Here is a 20,834-nt window from a genome sequence, read left to right as displayed (position 1 = left end):
TCCTCTCACTATCCCATTTATCCCTGAAACTAACTCTGCATCAGTGAGACATTCTGCATTGGAATAGCTCTAACATTGGTTAACTGAGTTAAATTCTATTTAAGAATATGAATGTTGGGGCACCTGGGTGGCTCAGTTAAGTGTCTAACTCCTGATTTCAGCTCAGGTCATGATCTCAGGGTTGTGAGATCGAGCCCCACATTGCGTTCCGTGCTGAACATGGAGCCTGCTTGGGATTCTTTCTCCCCTCTCCCTCTGCCCCTACTCCCCCCACCAAAAAAAGAAAGAATATAAATGTTGATGTGTATACAATTGGTTAAATTTTTTTTAATTACTAATCATGTGCTGCTCAATGATCACTACCATTAAGAAGAGATTTTTTGGATATAAACCCAATGTGGATGGTCAAAGGGGTCTCTACTGTAAAAAAAAGTAGAGTCAGAAGATGCAGGGGTGACCTAGCTTGGGATGACAACACTTCTGATTGTCCCCAGCACCTCTAAGCTGAGGGCACCAAAACCTTTCACCTGCCATTTCCTATCCAAGAGAAGGACATAAACATTTGGCTCAGCCCCATCTGACCTCAAGGTGCTCCCTAAGCCTTATGATGTCCCAACACTGGAGTTCCTTTTTTTTTTTTTTTTCCTTTTTAGAGAGAGAAAGAGCCTATGAGCAGTTTGAGGAAGGGGTTGGTGGAGGAAGGGGCAGAGGGAGAAGGAGAGAGAAAATCCCAAGCAGGCTCCACGCTGATCGTGGAGCCCAACGAGGGACTCAGTCTCACACCCCAAGATCATGACCTGAGCTGAAATCAAGAGTTTGACACTTAACCAACTGAGCCACCCAGGTGCCCCCCAACACTAGAGTTCTGCCCACATCCTTGGCCTACAGATACTCCAGCCTTAAAGCCAGTGGATCTCAAAGTATGTCCCTGGACACTTGCACTGGAATTCCTGGGGTGGTTGTTAAGAATGCAGAAGCCTGAACTCCACCCACCCCAGACCTGCTGAATCAAAATCCCTGGCAATGGGGCCGGGAATATGAATTTTCTTAGACTCCCCGAACCCCACCCACTATTCTTTGGCAAACCAATGTTTAAGAACCAATACCCTAGAGAGAGGTCCCCTCACTTCCCAACACAAGCCCCTTTGGCTCATCTTGAGGAGGAGGAGATTGCACAAAGCTCCAGGTCAAAGAAATAACTGACTGTGGCTCTGGGACAGACGTGCCCTTGAAAATCCTCCCTCCCTGTAGATTCTCCCTTTCACCTTCTGAGCTCCAGCCTCCTAGAATTCCATGAGGCCTAAGACTGCCTCCCAAACTGGGGGTGGGGGGCGGCACACAGCCTCAGATGGAAGCTGGCCTCACGCTGGCCTTTTAAGTCTTTCTCTTGATTAGGTGTATAGATGGGGCCCCTGCAGCTTATGTTCAAGTAACACAGTTCATTAGAGCTAGGAGTTCTGAAACAGGATGTGGTGCCAAAGCCCTATTAATAATAAATAGTGTGTAACTCTCTGTTCTTATCTGCTGTTCACATGTAACTCTCACACACCTGGAGGGGAGCCCTCAGAGATGAATTTGGGGGTTCATGGTCATCTCTAGAGACATGACTAACCACATGCTGCCATCTCTACCTGGGGCCTGGAGTCAGCTCCCTGAGCCCCCAGCTGCTGGCTGAGTCTTGGCTCCAAACCAACAGAGGAGCTAGAATCCTAGAGCTGCCCCTACCTGACTCTAAACATCAAGCCTTGAAAAGAACTGCCATCTGCCAAACTCCCTAAGTTCAGTACCCCTCAAGGACACTGCACATGGACCCTCTGAAGACCAGAACTCCAGCTATGTTTCTACAGAACCGTGTTCCTCCCAGCCACACTGGACCGTTGCTGAGGCCTCAGTGTGCCATGTAACTCAGTCCACCCAAATGTATAACAGAAAGAAGAGCTTGTTCTGTCCTGCAAGATCAAGCAGGATAGAACATCAATCACAGCAATGCTTATGGCCAGGATTCAGCAATGATTCAACTACAAAATATAGCAGGCAGTTCTTATTTTGCCTGTCCAACATCATTCCTAATCTTTTTAGTAGGCATACCCAGATTTTCCTTTGGGAAACTCTCTCTCCTCCAATATCAGTCCGGGAGGTTTGGAGGAGCCAGCTCCACCTCCTAGACCAAGGGTGAGCATAGTCCAAGTCACATATTAATCTCCTATGCCACAGGGAGCAGTTCATGAGTGGGCACAGGAAGAAGCCAGTCCAAAGCCAATTCTAGAACTTTCTCCAGAACCACTGGAAAAGAGAAGTTCTCTGCTGTAATGGCTGAGTTGGGAGAAATAAAAGTTTGGAGTTACTGGGTATTTTCTTGCCTCCATGTGTGAAGACCCTCCCTGACAGAGAAACCAACACAGAGAAAAAGTAGAGACAAGAGACAAGAGACAGAGAAAGAAACTGAGTCCTTATGACATTATGTGAACACAAGGATCGAACAAGACCTAAAATCAATCCCCTTGAATTTTTAAATTATGTGAGCAAATAACTTCTATTTTTAATATGTTTGAGCCAGTTTGAACTGAGTATCTGCCATTTGCAATGAGGAGTCCTGACTGACACAATTAGACAAATGGATAATGAATCACAAATGTGCCCAAATGCTAAAGAAGACTGTATTAAAAGTACCCAGTAAATGAAATGTTAATGTACTCTCAATATTGCCATTCAATGCCCCTCAGAGTCTGGTCTGTGCACCCCCTACCCCATCCCCTGATGCTGCTATGCCCAACAACTACAGTTTCCAGCATGTGCCTCTGTTTACCTCAACAGCCTTGGGCTAGACAGACTTCTCTATGTATACTCCACATAGCCTCTTTTTTTTAAAGCCTATTTTTAAGTAAATTCTAAGCCCAATGTGGGGCTTGAACTCACGACCCCAAGATCAAGAGTCGTATGCTCTACCAACTGAGCTAGTCAGGTGCCCCTATGGGCTATTTTTAATGAGTCTTCTCCTCTATTAGATTTATAAGGCTCTGAAAGGCAAGGGCTGGATTTTATTTCTCTCTCAATTATTTGCTGGCCCATAGTAGACATTTAATATTTGTTGGATGGATGGATGGATGGATGGATGGATGGATGGATAGATGGATGAGAGGACTGGTGGATGGGTGGATGGGTGAGAGGATGGATGGATGGATGGATGGATGGATGGATGGATGGATGGGAGGACTGGTGGATGGGTGGGTGGGTAAGGTAAGTGGAGAGAAGGAAGCTACACATGCAGTGCCATCCTGTACTTGGTCCTGCCAGCCAAGTGGATTTGCCTATTTTATACCATACTCTCCAAACCCATATTTCTCCTCTAACTGCCATGAGAATAAACAACAATGAGCTCCTGGTACAAAGCGTGTGTATCGAGAGCTGTATTATTTAGTTATTCTAGATTCATCCCACGATGTTTACCCTAAGCCCTCCTGCCTTAGATCTTACAATACAAAACATGGTGGTTGTTTTTTGTCTTAATTTGCTTTGGCACATCTTCCATCTCCTTGCCAGAGATGAAACCTGGTTTCCCCTAACAAAACACCACTTCCCTCTTCAATGAGGTCTGCTCTGATTCTCACTTCCCACTAGGCCATGAGCAGGGTCAGCATTTGTGCTTACAGCCCACTGCCACATCCTGACCAGGCTGTTGTCCTAGACGCTCCTTATCACCCCCCTTTTCCAAACATGTTCCATCCCAACCTCCAGGATCCCATGCTGGCTTCCTTATGAATTCCATGTCATTATCCAGGAGTCATAGATCAGCCTCTTCTTTGAGATTTTTCTGAGCATTCCCTTGTTCTGATCACTTGGAAACATGTGAACTGGCACTGGCCCCAATCCTCACCCCAAGGTATTCCCAAGTCATAAAGGTTATCTCAATTGTGACATAGCAAATGTTATCATCTATGTGTTCCAGACTTCTCCCTCCACTAGCTGCCATGGAGGACTCTGGACTGCCAGGCCTGGTCCTTGGGCTTTTGTGATACAGATCCAGAGGGACGGGAGAGGAAAACAGGAGATCCTCCAGGTGGGAGTGGAGAGAAGTTTTAAAGCCAAAGATGAAGAAGGAGCTACCACAGACTGAGCTATACTCAGGACTGCTCAGATAGGTGCTAGAGTTGGGGCTGAAATCCAGCCCCTGCTACACCCCCTAAGCCTCGTGCCCTAAGGTGGACTGCGACAGTCCCCAGTGAAGAGGACATCTATTTCTTTTTTTTTTTTTTTAAGATTTTTTTAATTTATTTATGTGACAGAGATAGAGAGAGCCAGCGAGAGAGGGAACACAAGCAGGGGGAGTGGGAGAGGAAGAAGCAGGCTCATAGCAGAGGAGCCTGATGTGGGGCTCGATCCCATAACGCCAGGATCACGCCCTGAGCCGAAGGCATACGCTTAACCGCTGTGCCACCCAGGCGCCCCAGGACATCTATTTCTAACTGGTCTTCCCAAACAGAACTTTTTTTTTTAAGGTTTTATTTATTTATTTGTCAGAGAGAAAGAGAGTACAAGCAAGGGAAGTGGCAGGCAGAAGGAGAAGGAGAAGTAGGCTCCCTGCAGAGCAGGGAGCCCAATGCAGGGCTCAATCCCAGGCCCCTGGGATCAGACATGAGCCGAAGGCAGACACTTAACTGACTGAGCCACCCAGGCACCCTGTGAATGTCAATGTGAGTTCTACTTGACCCTGGACCTGATACATCATATGCAAACCTGCTTGCAGGTAAATGTATAGATCCTTAAGTGTCTCCTCAGAAAGGGTTATGATTCAACTTTTGGTTTGATTGTGGTTTTTTTTTTTATTGTGTTTTAAAGTCATAGCAGTATTAGCACTCCTGTAATTACTGTGGCCTTAAAGTTTTCCAAAAAAAGTTAGATGTAATAGAAGAATGTCTGCTCTTACAGCTTGTAGAGGATGTGTGGGTGGCCTAAATGATATTTTTTCATAGCAAGGGAGACTTATCTTTATACAAAAATGGCCTCTCCAGGGGTACCTAGCTGGCCATCAGTACCTAGCTTGACCTCAGGGTTGTAAGTTCAAACCCCATGTTGGGCCTAGAGCTTATTAAAAACAAAAACAAAAACAAAAAGCTTCCGCAAAAGAACTTAAAGTGGCTTATACTAAAGCCTCAGAGGTATTATAAAATACAAACCAGTAACAATAAAAAGTAAGAAGGTAAGATCTAAGTATTTAAAGTAGGAGGAGAATATATCACTGAAACCTAGGCTAAGGAAAGCTCATGCACTGAGCCTCCTGACAGCCAAAGCAAAGACAGAAGTATAATAAGTCAGCTAATAAAAGAAAGTAAACCAGGATTTATTATCCCTCTTTAACGTACAGTTATTTTTCCTTTAGCCTAGTGCCTTCCCCTTCTGGGAAATGCTCTTCCAAGTCCCACCCACATCATCTGGCTCAAATAGAAGCTCTCTACCTTTTTACCAATCTCCCCTTCTTCAGTACCCTCTCCCCATACCCTCTTTGACCAACTTTGGACTCCTAAACTAAACTGGGTTGATCATTGTGCCCCACCTCCCTGACATAGTGATTGGTCTAGGATTGCATAATTGAATGGAGCTGGGCCAATTAGAGTCTGTCCTGAGGGCTTTTCACAATGAAGCTAGCCCCTCAGTTTCTCTCTGGAACCAACCAAAGAGAAGTGAGTTTCAGAGCTGCCAACAAGCAAACCCCCAACCGTGTGGCAGAAGTCCATCTAAGAAATCCCACCAGAGAAAGCCGCCGAAGGAGGTTGGAAAGAAACACCCTGACTGCATTCAAGGCCCTGGTTCTGCTTCTCCCCAGGCTCCCCTGCATCCCGGCCCTTCGTATGAATTGGCTGTGTGGCCAAATACCTTCCTCTTTTGTCCAAGCTGATTTGACCTCAGTTTCTATCTCTGGCAACCAAAAGAATGCTGACTAATATAGGATATAGGAACATTGAGCAATGTGATGGATGGTGAGCTCCAAGACAGTTTTACCAAAAACATAGATGTTCTCCATGTGGGCAGCTCTTCTCATGGACTGTTTGGTGTTTACTATATTAGAATCTACTCTATAAAGGCATTTTCATGGTGGAAAGTTACATATCTGTGTACCTGACATAGGGGTAAAGCTCGAACTTGAGATGTGAATGATGAAAGTATTTCTCTGTTGTGTTTTAGTTGAGAGCTCCGTGGAGCATTATTCAAAACAGGAGAAGAATGGATTTTCTGGTCTTGACTGAAGGGGTCATGCCCTAGACACATGCCCTAGACACCAGGGGCGGAGATGACAGAAATGAATTTTTATTGCTGTTGTTAAATAGGCTCCACACTCAGTGCAGAGCCCAACGCGGGGCATGAATTCACCACCATGAGATCAAGCTCTAAGCCAAGATCAAGAGTCAGATGCTCAACTGACTTAGCCATCCAGACACCCCCAGAAATGATATTTCATTAAAAATTCAAAGGACCCAATTGTACTTCTACCCTGGGGCAGCAACTCCTGCCCAGTACCTTCCAATCCTAAAAAAAGTTTTGCAGGAGTCACTATGTAGGCATAGCACATTTGTGTGCAGTCATGTGAATAACCTATTGAATCCACAGCATTCTGAAGCATTTTAGATTCTTTAACTGCTCCTTCTAATTTTTCCTATGGTGACCACACTTGTTCATCCTTTCCTTTTGTAAAGTTGTGCAATAACCTCCCAACTTCCTATTCTGTGAGGACTTCCTACTCTGACCAGGATGCTACCTAATCAGTGACTGAAACTGCAGGAGGAATATCAAGTTTTTATTTACATTAAATATTTACATGTTGTCTACATGTAAATGTAGAGTTACCTACATAAATCCAGTTGATTTCTCTTCCTTAGGATGAAGAAATCTGAGTCATTATCATGCATAAAATGTTTAGCCAAATAAATTCATAAATGAATCTATTTATTACATATATTTCACAAACTTATGGGGATAAACACAAATCATTGCAATGCCAGCCATTGCAATGGTGTCAAAGACCCTCTCATAGCTCGCGCTTTCAGCCAGTTTCTAGACCCTGCATGATGGATGAGGCCTGCACGCCACACACTCTTGCAGGTGTACTGGTGGCTACTCAAGATTTGAAGGGAGAAGAGAACTAAAAGTGCAAAAGAACTATCCTCTTGCCTGTAAGATCTCAGGATCCTTATCTCTGATACATATGAGACAAGAGTCATGGAATTCTCTAATACTTGCATATTTTTCATGATTCCTTAACCCTTCTTCTGCACCTAATGCAGGTCTGGCACATAGTAGCTGCATGTAATTGGCTCCTGCCAGTTGTTGGTTGCTCAGCATCTGAGGCCCTTCTTAGGTATGGCAAATTCTCCTTCAGAATGAGATGTAGTGTGTGGCAGAAGCCACTTCCTGATCTAGAAGCAGCAAAGGCCCAAGGCACACTTTCCCAGCCTCTCTCACAGCTAAGGCATTAGCATGTGTATGACCATAAGGCATGGTCAGCCTTGACCAATCAGATAAATTAACTCCAGGCTAGGAACTTGAGTTACCTACATAAATCCAGTTGATTTCTCTTCCTTAGAATGAAGATATCTGGAACTGCAAGGGCAACTGTGGCCAGAACTGTGTAGCCTTGGCCTCCAGGATCCTGCAGCAGCAGGGGAGTCCTNCCCACATGGCTTCTGAGTGGCTTTGGGCTGTGGTGCTGGCCACTGCCTGGCCCCCCCTGGCTCCCATCTGTTTTCTGACTTCGGCCTTCTGGGGGATTCTGTGAGTTACCTACATAAATCCAGTTGATTTCTCTTCCTTAGAATGAAGATATCTGAGTCATTATCATGCATAAAATGTTTAGCCAAATAAATTCACAAATGAATCTATTTTATTATGTGTATTTCACAAACTTACAGGGATAAACACAAATCATTAACTTCACTGTATTGTATGATGTCACCAAACATCAGAAAGGCCAAGCAATTCCTCCGAGATTTACACAGCCAGTAAGTGGAAGGGTATAGAATCAAATGCTAGTGGTAAGATCTCCACACTATTCTTTCCATCATACCAAGTAGTCATTGGTTCCTGCCCCAACCTATAGGTTCTTGAGGCCCTATACTTTCAAAGCATACTGTCTCTTCACCTCACATCCTGACCTTCCTTATTTCTTCTTTAATCCTTTGACCCAGACTGGTGTCCTAAGGCATGCTGAGTTTTTGCAGCTCAGCGCCCAGATACAAATTGGCTTGAATGTTCCCATAGTATCCTGCCTGTGTGTGGGGGTGTATGCACATAGAGGCAATTATTTTTACATTTCCTCCTCGTTTTCAGCTTACATAAACCATACCAGTGCATGGTGGGGAGAGGAAGTTAATGGTCTTACACAGCCACATTTCTGCCCAATGGAAAGATCTGTTTTCAATTTGGATCCCAGTGGGGAAGCCACTCTTCCTATCAAAGTGAGTTCCTTAGAGGGTAAAATGGAGACAATGTTACCTTCTTGTTGCTACCTGATTGTTGATATTGTGAAGATAAAACCAAACGAAAAAGAAAATCCAGCAAAGTTCCTGGCATGCAGTAAGTACTCAAAAAATGTTGGCCCTTCCAGATTCCAAACTGCAGAAAAATACTTAATACGAAGATGCTTATTACCACATTATTTATGAAAACAAAATATTAGAAGTAACCTACATGCCACAATGAGAGAATGATTTTCATATTATGCATCTATTAAAAATGGTAGCAAAATAAATAAACAAGAGTTATAAAAACTATGGGGGAAAGATTATAATGCAAGAAAGATGCAAAACTGTATGCAAACTATGTTTACAAATACGTAAAACATTCCTATGAAACAAGGTAGAAGAATAACACCAAAATGAAAACAAACTTTATCAGAAAGTCCCATAATCCATTACCCCAGAATCTTGCAATCAGATGAGCTCTGGCATTCAGAATTGTTGGGGGAGTTCCGTATAGCACCTCCAACACTCCTTAATCCAATGCACTAGTACTTCAGCAGTGAATATATGAATAGTGGTCCTAAGAGGAATAAACAGACCTTAAGTAGCCTCCCCTCAGCTCAGGACAGATGTCTCCATCAGAAAGTGCAGTTCAAGACACAGATTTGTCCACCAAATACGTTATAAAAAGCTTTTCAATTACTAGCACTTTGGGGATTTTAGAATTGCAGATAAGAAATTATAGACCTAAAGTACTTAAATATTAACCACCACATTGGTTCTGCCAAATGAACAATATTAAAAGCATAAAATGCAGGAACTGATGTTAGAAATACAATCACCAGTTTGCTTGAATTCACTACTGTGGCAACAGCAATTTTCAATGCTTTCACCATTAGTCAGATATCTAATCCAGACCCAGACAGCCTTAACTCATTGCTTTCTTTTGCACTTATTCTATCATCCCTGCTTGCTGACTCCTTTGTAGACACCTTATGCTATTATGTAGCAGAGGCAAAGACTTATAACATCTACACATGTTTAAAAGTAGCCTCTCACCCCACTTTCTACCATACAGTAATTGGTTAGTACATAATAATATATAATGATATTAATCGATTGGGCCCACAATGCCATTCCCATTCCTGACCTGGGCTTGATTTTTGTAGCCAGTGGTCAAAGTCCCATCATCAGGGCCTCAGGGAAACAGATCCAGAGACCGAGGTACAGAAGTACAAGGCAGGAGCCAAGGTCCAGGCAGATTTGGGGCATCAGCAGCAACAAAGGAGCTTGCTGTTGACTCAGCCTCAGTCTGCAAGCTTTTTTATTCATGTAGGAAGGCCAGTCAGGAGATAGGACTGTGAATAACTTGAGGATCCCTCCCTACATCACCACTGGGACTCACAACATGATTGCCCTCGGGGTCAACATCACTTATGGGGTGTCCCACAGTTGCAGTGAGTTGCTCCCTGCCCCCAAAATGGCAAGAATCACTGGTTTAGATGGAGATCCTTTGGGAGGTGGGGTTCAGCATGCAGGATGCATAACCGGTTCCAAAGACTTTGATTTGGGGACATGTCCAAAGGCATAAGACAAATAGCAGCTCTCTTAGTAGTCTTATAAAATATGCTAGTAGTCTTGTAACACTTAAAAAACATTATTATGAATGTTAAATCATGCTTCCCTTGATATTCTTGCCATGAGAATATTCGGACACCTTGCCATTTGGTTGTTTGACATTTAATATATGTCATGAGCTACTTTTAAAGCTTTATTCTCCTTTGCCCTTTTCTCAGCCTCAACTCTATGTATCTTCCCAACTTCCTCCTTCCAGTCAAGACTTTTAAATAGGCCCCCAAAGGGAACTATATTGTCTGAGTTACTAATAAAGTCCCTGTTTACAGCCACCATGGTTACATATGCGGCTCAGCAATAGCTAGGCAGCAGGTCCAAAGAACATGCATAAAATGATATCAGTGAGGAAGATTCTTTGGGGGGAAAATGGAACTGGTAGATTCTCTGATAATGGTGAGAGGCTTAAATGAAAGATAGTCCCAAAATTAAGCAAATGGAGAAAAGAATGAATTTTTTTTTAATATTTTCTTTTTTTTTTTTTTTAAGATTTTATTTATTTATTTGACAGAGATAGAGACAGCCAGTGAGAGAGGGAACACAAGCAGGGGGAGTGGGAGAGGAAGAAGCAGGCTCATAGCAGAGGAGCCTGATGTGGGGCTCGATCCCAGAACGCTGGGATCACGCCCTGAGCCGAAGGCAGATGCTTAACCGCTGTGCCACCCAGGCGCCCCAAAGAATGAATTTTTAACTGCAGGAAAGATAAAAAGTTCTACAAGAAACAGAGTGTAACATTATCACACAACTTGGCTTAACAGGAAACAATATTTTCATGGACATAATATAATTCTTGATACAAACTAAATTTTAAAAATGTGATAACATTATATTGAGAGATTGTAGGGAAGGGAAATGTATGGTAAGGGAGTTAGGTGTAAGTGCTAAGTCCTTATCGGACATACCAGGAAATCAATAAACGATGTCTAACATCGAGAAATCGGGAAAGAGTAGTATAAGCATATTTTGAAGAAATGTAAATATAATACCAGAAGAAACAGCTAAATGTCAAAAATGGTGGCTTCTGATTAGCAAAACCGAAGGGTAGAGGAGGTGAAGAGGAACTTTTGTTTGTCATTATAAGCCTTTAAATAGTATTTGACTCTTTATTAACTATCTGCATGTAGTACTTTGATAAAAATAAATTTTAATTTTTAAAAAATGTGAAAATTTGAAAGGCTGTGAAGAGAGAGCTTGCAGTAAAAGAACTACACACAATCCTTAAGCATATGGAAAAGTGTTTGAGCTTATTAAAAATAAGAGAAATACAGGCTGCTTGGGTGGTTCAGTTGGTTAAGTTTCTGACTCTTGGTTTCAGCTCAGATCGTGATCTCGGGGTTGTGGGATGGAGCCCCAAGTTGTGCTCTAAGCTCCATAGGGAGTCTGCCTGAGATTCTTGTCTCTCCCTCTGCCCCTCCCCTCTCTCAAATAAATAAATAAATAAATATTTTTTAAAAAAATAAGAGAATTGCAAATTAAAACAGATACTATTTCTCATCTGTCAGATTGGGAAAAGTCCAAAAGTTGGAAGCCATCCTCTTTTGGCAAGCCTGTGGGGAGTATAAAACGACTGAACCCCTATCAAGGAGAATCTGGCATATCCACTTAAACTGCAGATGCATTTCTCCTTGACTCAGAAAACCCTCTTCTAGAAATGCCCCCAGATACTCCTGCACGCATATAAAATGACATGTTATTCATTACGACATTGTTACATAGCAAAAGATAAGAAACAATCCAAATGTCTGTCAACAGGGGACTGGTTAAATAAACTATGGTTCAATCACTCCATGGAAAATATTTATGTTTTCAATGAAAACTTACACAATTTAACAGCCAGCTCCCAGGCCCTCCCAAGCACGGGGAGCTGTGTAGGAAGCCTCTCAGACAGAGCAGACTCTCTGCCCTTCCGAAGTGTGTGCATAAAAGGAACTTGGCTCCCAACCCCTTTCAAAACCTTAGAAACAAAGCAAGACAGGCGGTGAGGCAATGTCTGACTTCATACCAGTCCTAGGTCCAAATCCCACTTGGTCACTTTATTAACTGAGACACTCAGCGCTTTGGTTCCTCATCTATAACGGGATAAAATTCCCTCCCTCGCAGGGCTGTTGTGGGACAGTGTGTGTGACACCGGTGGCACAGAGTTCTGCTCCCAGTAAGTGCTCAATGACAGACATTATTATTAATAGTAGTACTGGAAAAAAAATCCTGTCTCCAGGACTGTGTTCATTATAGGAGGAAAGTCATCTTGGGAATACCAAGGTAAGAATCAAAAGTCACTGTTCTGAAGAAGAGAATAGAAGGAATTTCCCTCCATGACCAGGCAATTTTGGAAGCAACTCTTCATCCCCAGGCAGACATGCACACCATGTGGGAGCCTCCAGCATCTCATTGCCACCACCTCCTCTGAGGGCCGGTAGACACTTTCCCTATGTATCCCGCGTCAGCGCGGCGGGAAGGACCTGGGGCCAAACGCCTTCCATTTAGGATGAGAAACCCAAGGACCAGAGGAACCAGCGATGTATTTGAGAGCACACAGCCAGCGGTCGTGTTCCATAGCCAGGCCGAGCCACTAACTAAATTGCTAATCGGGTATATCTTTGTGTGACAGCCATTTTCCAGTGATTCAAAACAGAATGAATAAACCTAAAAATGGGTACTCAGGACCTCAAGCCAAGTTGACTCTCATTCACTTCTGAAAGTGGTTGTGATGAATGTAAAAGCCATGCTCCAAAACTGGTGGGTAAGTAATGTGTTTATCTGTGTCAACCCATCTTTATGGCTGTGCCTACACGTTACCTTTTGTATACTTCCTGTGGATTGAAGCCCCAAATTTAGGGGCAATTTGTATTGCAGTAAAAACAAGGATTTCTAGAATGTGCCCAATCCCTGCTCTAGCAATGATTACATATGTAAAGCTGGGTTTCCATTTCCTCATCTGTAAAAGAGAACAGCAGCCACCTTCACCGCACTGCTGCAAAAATAAAATCAGATAACTACGTCTGTCTGGCACATAGCGGGCACAACTTCCCGCTGACCCAGGTGTCCCCTTGTCTTGTCTACATATGAGACCTAATCAATTTCACAACAACCCATTGACCCTGCTCTTTAAAACCCAAGGAAAAATTTCCCTCTAAGCATCTCAGAAAAATGAAAAAACAAAATAGTTTTCATGATATTTACATAGGTAAATGTTTTTTAATTTCCTCAGCCTGAGCCAAGAGTTAAGAAGAATCTCATTAAAAAGAATTATAAAAGCATTTCTTTTTCAAGTTCCCCAAATACCTTCTTCATCCTCATTTCCCTTGGGGACTGGTTCCCACCACATCTACAGTGATCTGGAGAACTCTGGATCCAGCCCTATTCACTGCATTTCTGATTCTCCCACCTTCCTGTCTCAGGCATTTGCTCGTGGTAAACACTCAATAAATGGTTCTAAGCTGAGCCAAACAGAATGAGGTGAAGAATTTCAACAAAGACATACTGAGCATCTACTATACTCTAGGCACTGTATAAGAGCCTTTTCCCCCTCATATTTAATTATCACAACAATCCAGAAAGGTAATCATTGTTCCCAGCTTACAGATGACAAAACAGAAACTAAGAGCATGCAGTGACTTGACTCGAATCCCAGTGTCAGGAAGGGCAGGATAGGACGGAGCTCAGGTCCCAAAGTGTGTTATAACTGGGAGCCCCCCGCTGCAAAAGCACCTTTATTACTGCTTTCTTTTCCAATCTACCCCCTGTGCACAACAAGAAGCCCCTAATTTTCAGCAAGTCATTTGATAATTCCAAAAGAGGGGACACAACCTTTTCTCTACCTCTATTGGTGAACAAAGACAACATCATGTTTCCAACACACTAGTCAGACCAAGGGGGAAAAAATCCCCATGACTTCAGTAATTTTCCATCCTCTGGAACAAAGACACATATACAGAAGATTCACCATAATATATAAACATTGCTTTTTAAATGATACCAATCTCTCTTTTAATATGGCTCCAACCCTAAAATCTAAGGTTTAATAGCTTCCTTTCTTGTATCTCGAATAGACACACAAACCTAAATAGATATACAAACCATACATACGACAACGGCAACCTAGCTAGATTGAGCTCTCACGTCGATACTGATTTTCCTTACAACCTGCACCCAATTTGACCGTAATCCTAGATGGGCTGACCTGAAATAGTTGCTGGCCGCAGCAAGCACCACGCGGTGGCAGGAGAATTCCTGAATGTCCACACACAAGATGACATCTGTCAGAGCGTTTTCCACGCGAAGGGTGTCCAGGCCATTCTGCAGAATTAAGGAGAGTCCCGTGTCATCGAATTTTACCTTATCGCCATTTAAGATTTCTACCAGGTCTCCCCTTTTCTGGGAGGGCTCATCTGTAGAAGGTGCCAGAGGCCCTTCCAAACTCTTCTCTACCACATCACCCATGGTCCAGGCGCCCCTTTGTCCTGCCATCAACATCCAGACTGAAGGAGCGCCCAAGCTTCAGGCAGGTCACATTGCAGAAGCTGAGCGGATTTCCTGTGCAGAGCCCTCCACTTATCACCAGCTGTCACACACACACAACAGGAAGTCTCGTACTTTCTTATCCTGTTACTACAAACGCCAGTAACTTCTATTCTTCTTCTTTCTGTGAGTCAACAAAAGGTTAGAAATTACTTAGAACGGGTGTGTAGAAAGGGGCTCCAGGAGAGAAGGGGTGGCTTCTCAGAGTCTACAATTAGGGCTGTGAGGTTATTTTGGTCCATCTCCCCCTCATATCCGTGAGCAGGAAGCCTCTGATTTTGGTTATTACATTTGTACTTCTGGTGTTTTATAACCGAGTTGTCAATGATAGGATGGGCAGGGAACATTCTATGATCTTCCCCCTCCCTCTTCTCAGGAGTCTGAGACCCCACGATAAGTCCCCACCCAGTCCCTTGGGAACTTTGGAAAACCCACTTATCGCTGGCCTTCTCGTTTATATCAGCACTGCGCATCTTCTGCCTTTGTCTTCCTCTGCCGCGCAGGGGAAAACAATGTCATGGCAAATATTAATGTTCTCCCCCCCAAGAAAGTCTATTGTTTCAGATATGTCTCTGGGGACAGAGGAGAAATGGTCTCCAGAAACTCCATCCCCAGGGGCTTCTCTCTTAGTAGACTAATCAGGGTAGGTCAACACCAGATTACCCTAGCAAGTCTCAACTCAAATTGGCCTGATCTCACTCAGCATCTAGTGGCCACATATCTAGTGGTCCACCATGAAGTATCTTCGTTATCTCTGCAGGTCTCTGTTAAATAATAATAACTATCTTTTCATAAACTCCCACTATATTACGGATTAGAGAATTTAACTTATTTTAATGTATTTTAATCCTTATAAGAACTCAATGGAGCAGATAGGATTTTCCTCATTTTACAGAGAAGGAAACTGAAGCTCTGCTCAAGCAAGTGGTGGGACCTAGATCTGTTTGTCTGCAAAGCCCGTTTCCCCACCACCATCAGGCTACGAGAGCTGTAACATCATGTTGGTCCTGACTCCTGCATCTCCCACAGAGAGAACAGCAGGGCTTGCCTGCCACGGCTGCTCCAGTCCACAGCGCCTCACCGAAGTGGCCTCTGCTGTCTCGTTCCTGCTCTCATGCACCGTCTAGCAGTGGGGAGCACTGACTGAGCCCTTCCAGGGGTCCTGGTTCTGTCTCAGCTCTTCTTCTCTTCCATGGATGCTCACTCCTAATGTCAACACCTTTGTTATCTCCCCTCCGCCAGACTTGTGCTGTATCCAGAGCTCTGTCAATCAAGACGCTTTGGCCTCAAGAACAGAATAGGCCATCAAAAGTGGTTTAAACAATAGAAGTCTCACATTATAAGAAGCCAGAGGTATGGAGTCCCAGGTTAATCCAGATGCTCATCCTTCTGTGTCATCAAGGACACAGAATTTTTCCATTTTCCCATTCTGTCATACTCTCAGTGTGATGGAGATGCCCCCTCAAGATCGCATAATAGTTGTCACAGTACCAACCAGTCCAAATGCAGAAAGAAGGGCAGGTCTCTTCTCCTTCAGCTGTTTTTACCAGAAAGAGGATATTTCCTAAAATCCCCATCAGACTTCTCCTAGGTCACCTGACCACCTTAGACCAAGCTCCAGGAAATATAAATGGAATAACATGATTGCCTTGCACCAAACATGATTCATCTACTGGCTTGAGTCCACTTTCCCCAAGAACAAGGATCTGATAGCCAAACAAAATCAGGGCCTGTTAGCACAGAGGAGGGGCAAGTGCTGGTGTGTGCTTAGCCTCCTAAGCCCCCCACAGGGAACAAGAGCAACACTGACTCTTCCCACAAGCCTCGACTGGGAGGAGCTCAGCACTTCCATCTCCATGACTCTCACTGCCACCTCTGGTAGAACTGAGGCTAACACATGACCCAATCCCTCTCACGGCATCTCGTCACCCAGAACACCTCAAAGTATAAACAACACTGACCATGTTCAGCTCCACTCCAACCGCCCCCCCCATTAAAACAAAATAAGAATAAAACTCAATTCTCTATTCACGATGGATCTTGTTCACCAAGTTCCCTTATTATTTTTCATATAACTCCAAACCCACCTGCCCCATTCCCTTGACATAAGCAGATAACTGTTACTGCCCCCCCCACCCCTACATCTTCCTAGTAGGGATTCATGTACAGACTTGTACCGTAGGTGTGATAATGTCTACAATTAGATTTAGTGCAAAGGAAAAAAACACAACCAGTTTGGCATCCATGTCAACCTGGATATGCTCTGAGATTTAGTATGAACTGATAAATATTCTTTATAGCTACAAGCAAAATAACTCTGTTCTGTGGAAGTTTTATTTTCCCTACCAAGCAACAAAATGTACAAGCCACTGGCAAAAGCTTTCATACTGAGAAAACAATCTAATTATAACTTACTAGGCTGGTTGGCTTTACAGTGCTTGAAAGGAATAGATTCTGTCCCCATGCAAATGGGTAGCTTCACTCAAGGGAAATCTCTATTCCTAAAACCACAGGTTGCCCCTTCTGACCCCAGTCAACTGCCTTCTCTAACACAACTTATATTGATAGAAACAAGTCTTAAGTCAGCTACAAAGGAAGAGCCTCTGGTCCCTCATGTTAACTTATTACTACTAAAGCAATCACTTATTGAGTATTGACTACATTTCGAGAACTATGAGAGGCACTTTATGAACTCTGATGCACTTAATCTTGCCACCAATCCAGTGCAGTTATGATCTCCATTTTAGAGACATGAAGACAGAGAGGATCACATAATCGGTATCATGTCCATATCCCCTCAGTCCATGCTGGAGGTCACCCACAGACAGTTCCTATAAGCACGCCAAAAGCCCCACTCTGCCTGAGAGCGTTCTCCAGCTATAAGAGCATGTGGGCTCATGAGAAGTGCTCCCAAGAGTGACCTGCAACTGAGAACCAGGAGTTGGTAGATAAAAACATTAGCGTCCTGTCTCTTGGTGGGACAATGCTAAAGTGTGTTCTGCCCTATCAGAAGACTCTCAGAGGTTTGAGCTCTAGTTGCCCACAGTAGTAACCCATTCCCCTCTAAGGGAAGGAAGCCTCTGATGCCATTTGCTTAAATTCCAGGGAAGAAAAGGAAAAGTAAAGACTGCTCCCCCTCCCCAGGGAGGCTCTGTTTACATTCCAGAATAAAGGTTTCTCTTTCAGGGGCGCCTGGGTGGCACAGCGGTTAAGCGTCTGCCTTCGGCTCAGGGTGTGATCCCTGCGTTATGGGATCGAGCCCCACATCAGTCTCCTCCTCTATGAGCCTGCTTCTTCCTCTCCCACTCCCCCTGCTTGTGTTCCCTCTCTCGCTGGCTGTCTCTGTCTCTGTCAAATAAATAAATAAAATCTTTAAAAAAAAAAAAAGGTTTCTCTCTCAGGAGGAAGAATATGAGGAGGAAACAGACCCATGTGCCTGCTGCCCTATCTAAGTTCTGAGTCTCATAATTTCAGCATTCACCTCTTATGGTGCAACCCCATTGTACACTCAGGGCAACATCAGGCTTTTGTCGCATTATCTATAGAGACAGGGATGCAGGGAACTGGTAAGAAGATGGTCTGTGCGTAATAAATGATCTTTTCTCTGATTCAGAGAATTTGTATTTCCTGTCAGAAAAAAAAATTAAGATATATACATACATACACATTTAACAAGCAGCTCATTTTATTTATTTATTTATTTATTTATTTAGGAGTGGGGAGGGGAGAGGCAGAGGAAGAGGAAGAGAGAGAATCTTAAACAGGCTCCACACCCAGCGCAGAGCCTGACACGGAGCTCCAACTCACAGTCCTAAGGTCATGACCTGAGCCAAAATCAAAAGTTGAAGCTTAAGGGCGCCTGGATGGCTCGGTTGAGTGTCTGACTCTTGGTTTTGGATCGGGTCACAATCTCACCGTGGTCGGATGGAGCCCTGCGTGGGGCTCTGCACTCAGTGCAGAATCTGCTTCAGATTTTCTCTCTCTCTCTCTCAAAAAATAAAATCTAAAAAGAAAAAAAAAAGTTAGAAGTTTAGCCGACTGAGCCACCCAGGTGCCCCAACATGCAGTTCATTTTAATTTGATTTCTCCAGGATGAGCCACAACAGGTGTGGGAGGGTAGAACCAGCAGAAGGAACAAAGTGCTTCAGGGTCTAAATACTATGAGGGAGACCTAGACTTCATACTTTCCTGCTGCCTGCAAAATTTATCCTTCAGGATAAATGTCTTTCCTGCTTTTATAAAGTTTCCCCAATATACCTACATTTATTGCAAACCTTGCATGTGTACTCCCTGCCCTGCTCATGCTTGCATAGATGCACTAAAGCACTGTATTATCACTACCCGGCTACTTGTGTGCCTCCCCCAGCAAGCTGTGAGTTCAGGTGAAGTCATCTTATATCCCAGAACCTGCCACAAGTGCAGTTACATATGCTTCAGTCAAGAAATACGGGGGAGGGGGGGATAGACGAATTTCATGGTTGGATGAGAGAATAATCAAAAACTGGAAGAAAAGCTCTGCCTTGATAGCCAGTGGCTCTCCTACAGGAGTTCCTGCATGGCTGAGGTAATGTGTGAGCTCACCTGGGAGGACAAGAAGAACTTATGAGAGAAAAGGGAGAGGGCAAAGGCTTTCCAGGAAAAAGGAAGAATGAACACACCAAAGGTGTAAAAGAACAAAGAGTATCTGGAGAACTATAAACCATTAGGTACAACTGGAAGACAAAGTGTGTGAGCAGGGTAGGGTTGGAAAATGAGATACGACAGTAAGACACCAGACCAGAGGGAGCCTCCCCGGCCCCTCTCTTGTGGGCCGGGTTCCTGAGTCGTTGCTGTGCGACCCCCATATCCCTGTGAATGAGCGAGTGGTGGTGCGGAGCATGCGGGCTGTGGGCTTGCAGCCTGGGCACCGCCTCGGCACCTCCCCCCAACCCAGGGCCTGCCTGCCACCATCTGGGGGGTTGAGGGCAGGTGCTGTTGGCCTGATGCTATGCGGGCTCCGCTGGGCTCTCTGTGCATTAACTCCCAGACAAACATGAATGGACAGCAACAGAAAATAGTATTGGAACAGTGCGAATCAGCAATTTTGTACAGGAAGTTGTTTACTGTAGTCTGCCTGAAGTTGGGGCAAAATTGGACAAACAAGATGAGTTTGGAGCTTTGGAAACTGTGAAAGCTGCTAGTGAACTCTCTCCTCTATGAGGAGAAGTAACTGAAATTAATGAAGCCGTTCCAGAAAATCTGGGAATGTCAACAAATCTTGTTATGAAGATGGTTGGCTGATCAAGATACACTCAGTAATCTTTCAGAACTGGATGAATTAATAAGTGAAGAAGCATATGAGAAATACATAAAATCTATTGAGTGAAAATGGAACCCCTAAATAAACTTAATCTAGCATAGAAGTCTTAAATTAGTGGTGCATGGAGGATTTAAAAATTACAACTTCTAGCATTGCCAATGGAAAAAGAAACTACTTGCAACAATGTTCATGGAAGAAAACACCCCTTGACTTTCTAATGATTGCAGATAAACACAATATGCATCTTTTTGCAACACCCTATGATTTTTAGGCCAGACTCCAGTTGTAATAGAATCCTGAAATTATGTGTGGTTAAAAACTCGTTATAAAAATTATGTAATTCAAGAATAACATTGCAATCTTAAACCTTAGGGAATATTGTAACTTGCTTACATCTATCCCTGGATTGGGGTCAAAATACTTAAATGATCTTTCCCTTGGAAATAATTGGCAGTGGAGAAAGGTTTGTTAGTTACATAGCATCAGATAAAGAGCAATACTATCTTAATTTTGCAATATACTGTGCTTGCTGGTGTCATTTTTATACAATGAAGCAACAGCTTTATAAAAAGATAAATAGTTTAATAATAAAATAATATAAATAAAATAAAATCTCCTTCCTTAAAAAGAGAGAGAGAGAGCAAGCCAGTGAGGGAATTTGGACTCATGCTCTCTGGCAGTGATACTGAAACTGGAGCAGGCATCAGCATAACCTGGGCCCCAACCCCAGACTTTCTAATTTGGTGGGTCTGGAGTGGCATCTGAGAATTTGCATTTCTAACTCCAGATGATGCAGATGCTGCTGGTCCTGGTCCCAGGTCCATTCTTTGAGAACCATTGTCATATGTGAATCTGTCGGAGGCTCTGCAGGTGTTTAATAAAGGAGAAAAGAAGGACTCTGATACGGGATTTGGAAGGCCATCGCGTGGAAGAAA

At 43.6% G+C, this 20,834-nt stretch overlaps 1 protein-coding gene across 1 annotated transcript in view; it reads right to left on the bottom strand.

Annotated features, from left to right (window-relative positions):
- The window catches only part of KLHL6 (kelch like family member 6), a 51,632-nt gene extending 37,030 nt beyond the window's left edge, over positions 1-14,602 (bottom strand). Inside the window, exon 1 of the mRNA XM_008705270.2 lies at positions 14,263-14,602. Within this exon, the coding sequence (XP_008703492.1) occupies positions 14,263-14,555 (293 nt within the window). The 5' untranslated portion in view covers positions 14,556-14,602. The remainder of the gene's footprint in view (positions 1-14,262) is intronic.
- Positions 14,603-20,834: the final 6,232 nt, after the last annotated feature.

The sequence above is a fragment of the Ursus maritimus genome, unplaced genomic scaffold (assembly GCF_017311325.1).
Source record: "Ursus maritimus isolate PB19 unplaced genomic scaffold, ASM1731132v1 scaffold_4, whole genome shotgun sequence".
Lineage (NCBI taxonomy): Eukaryota > Metazoa > Chordata > Mammalia > Carnivora > Ursidae > Ursus > Ursus maritimus.
Note: the sequence above shows the minus strand (reverse complement) of the source record. Positions and strands in the feature narration are given on the sequence as shown.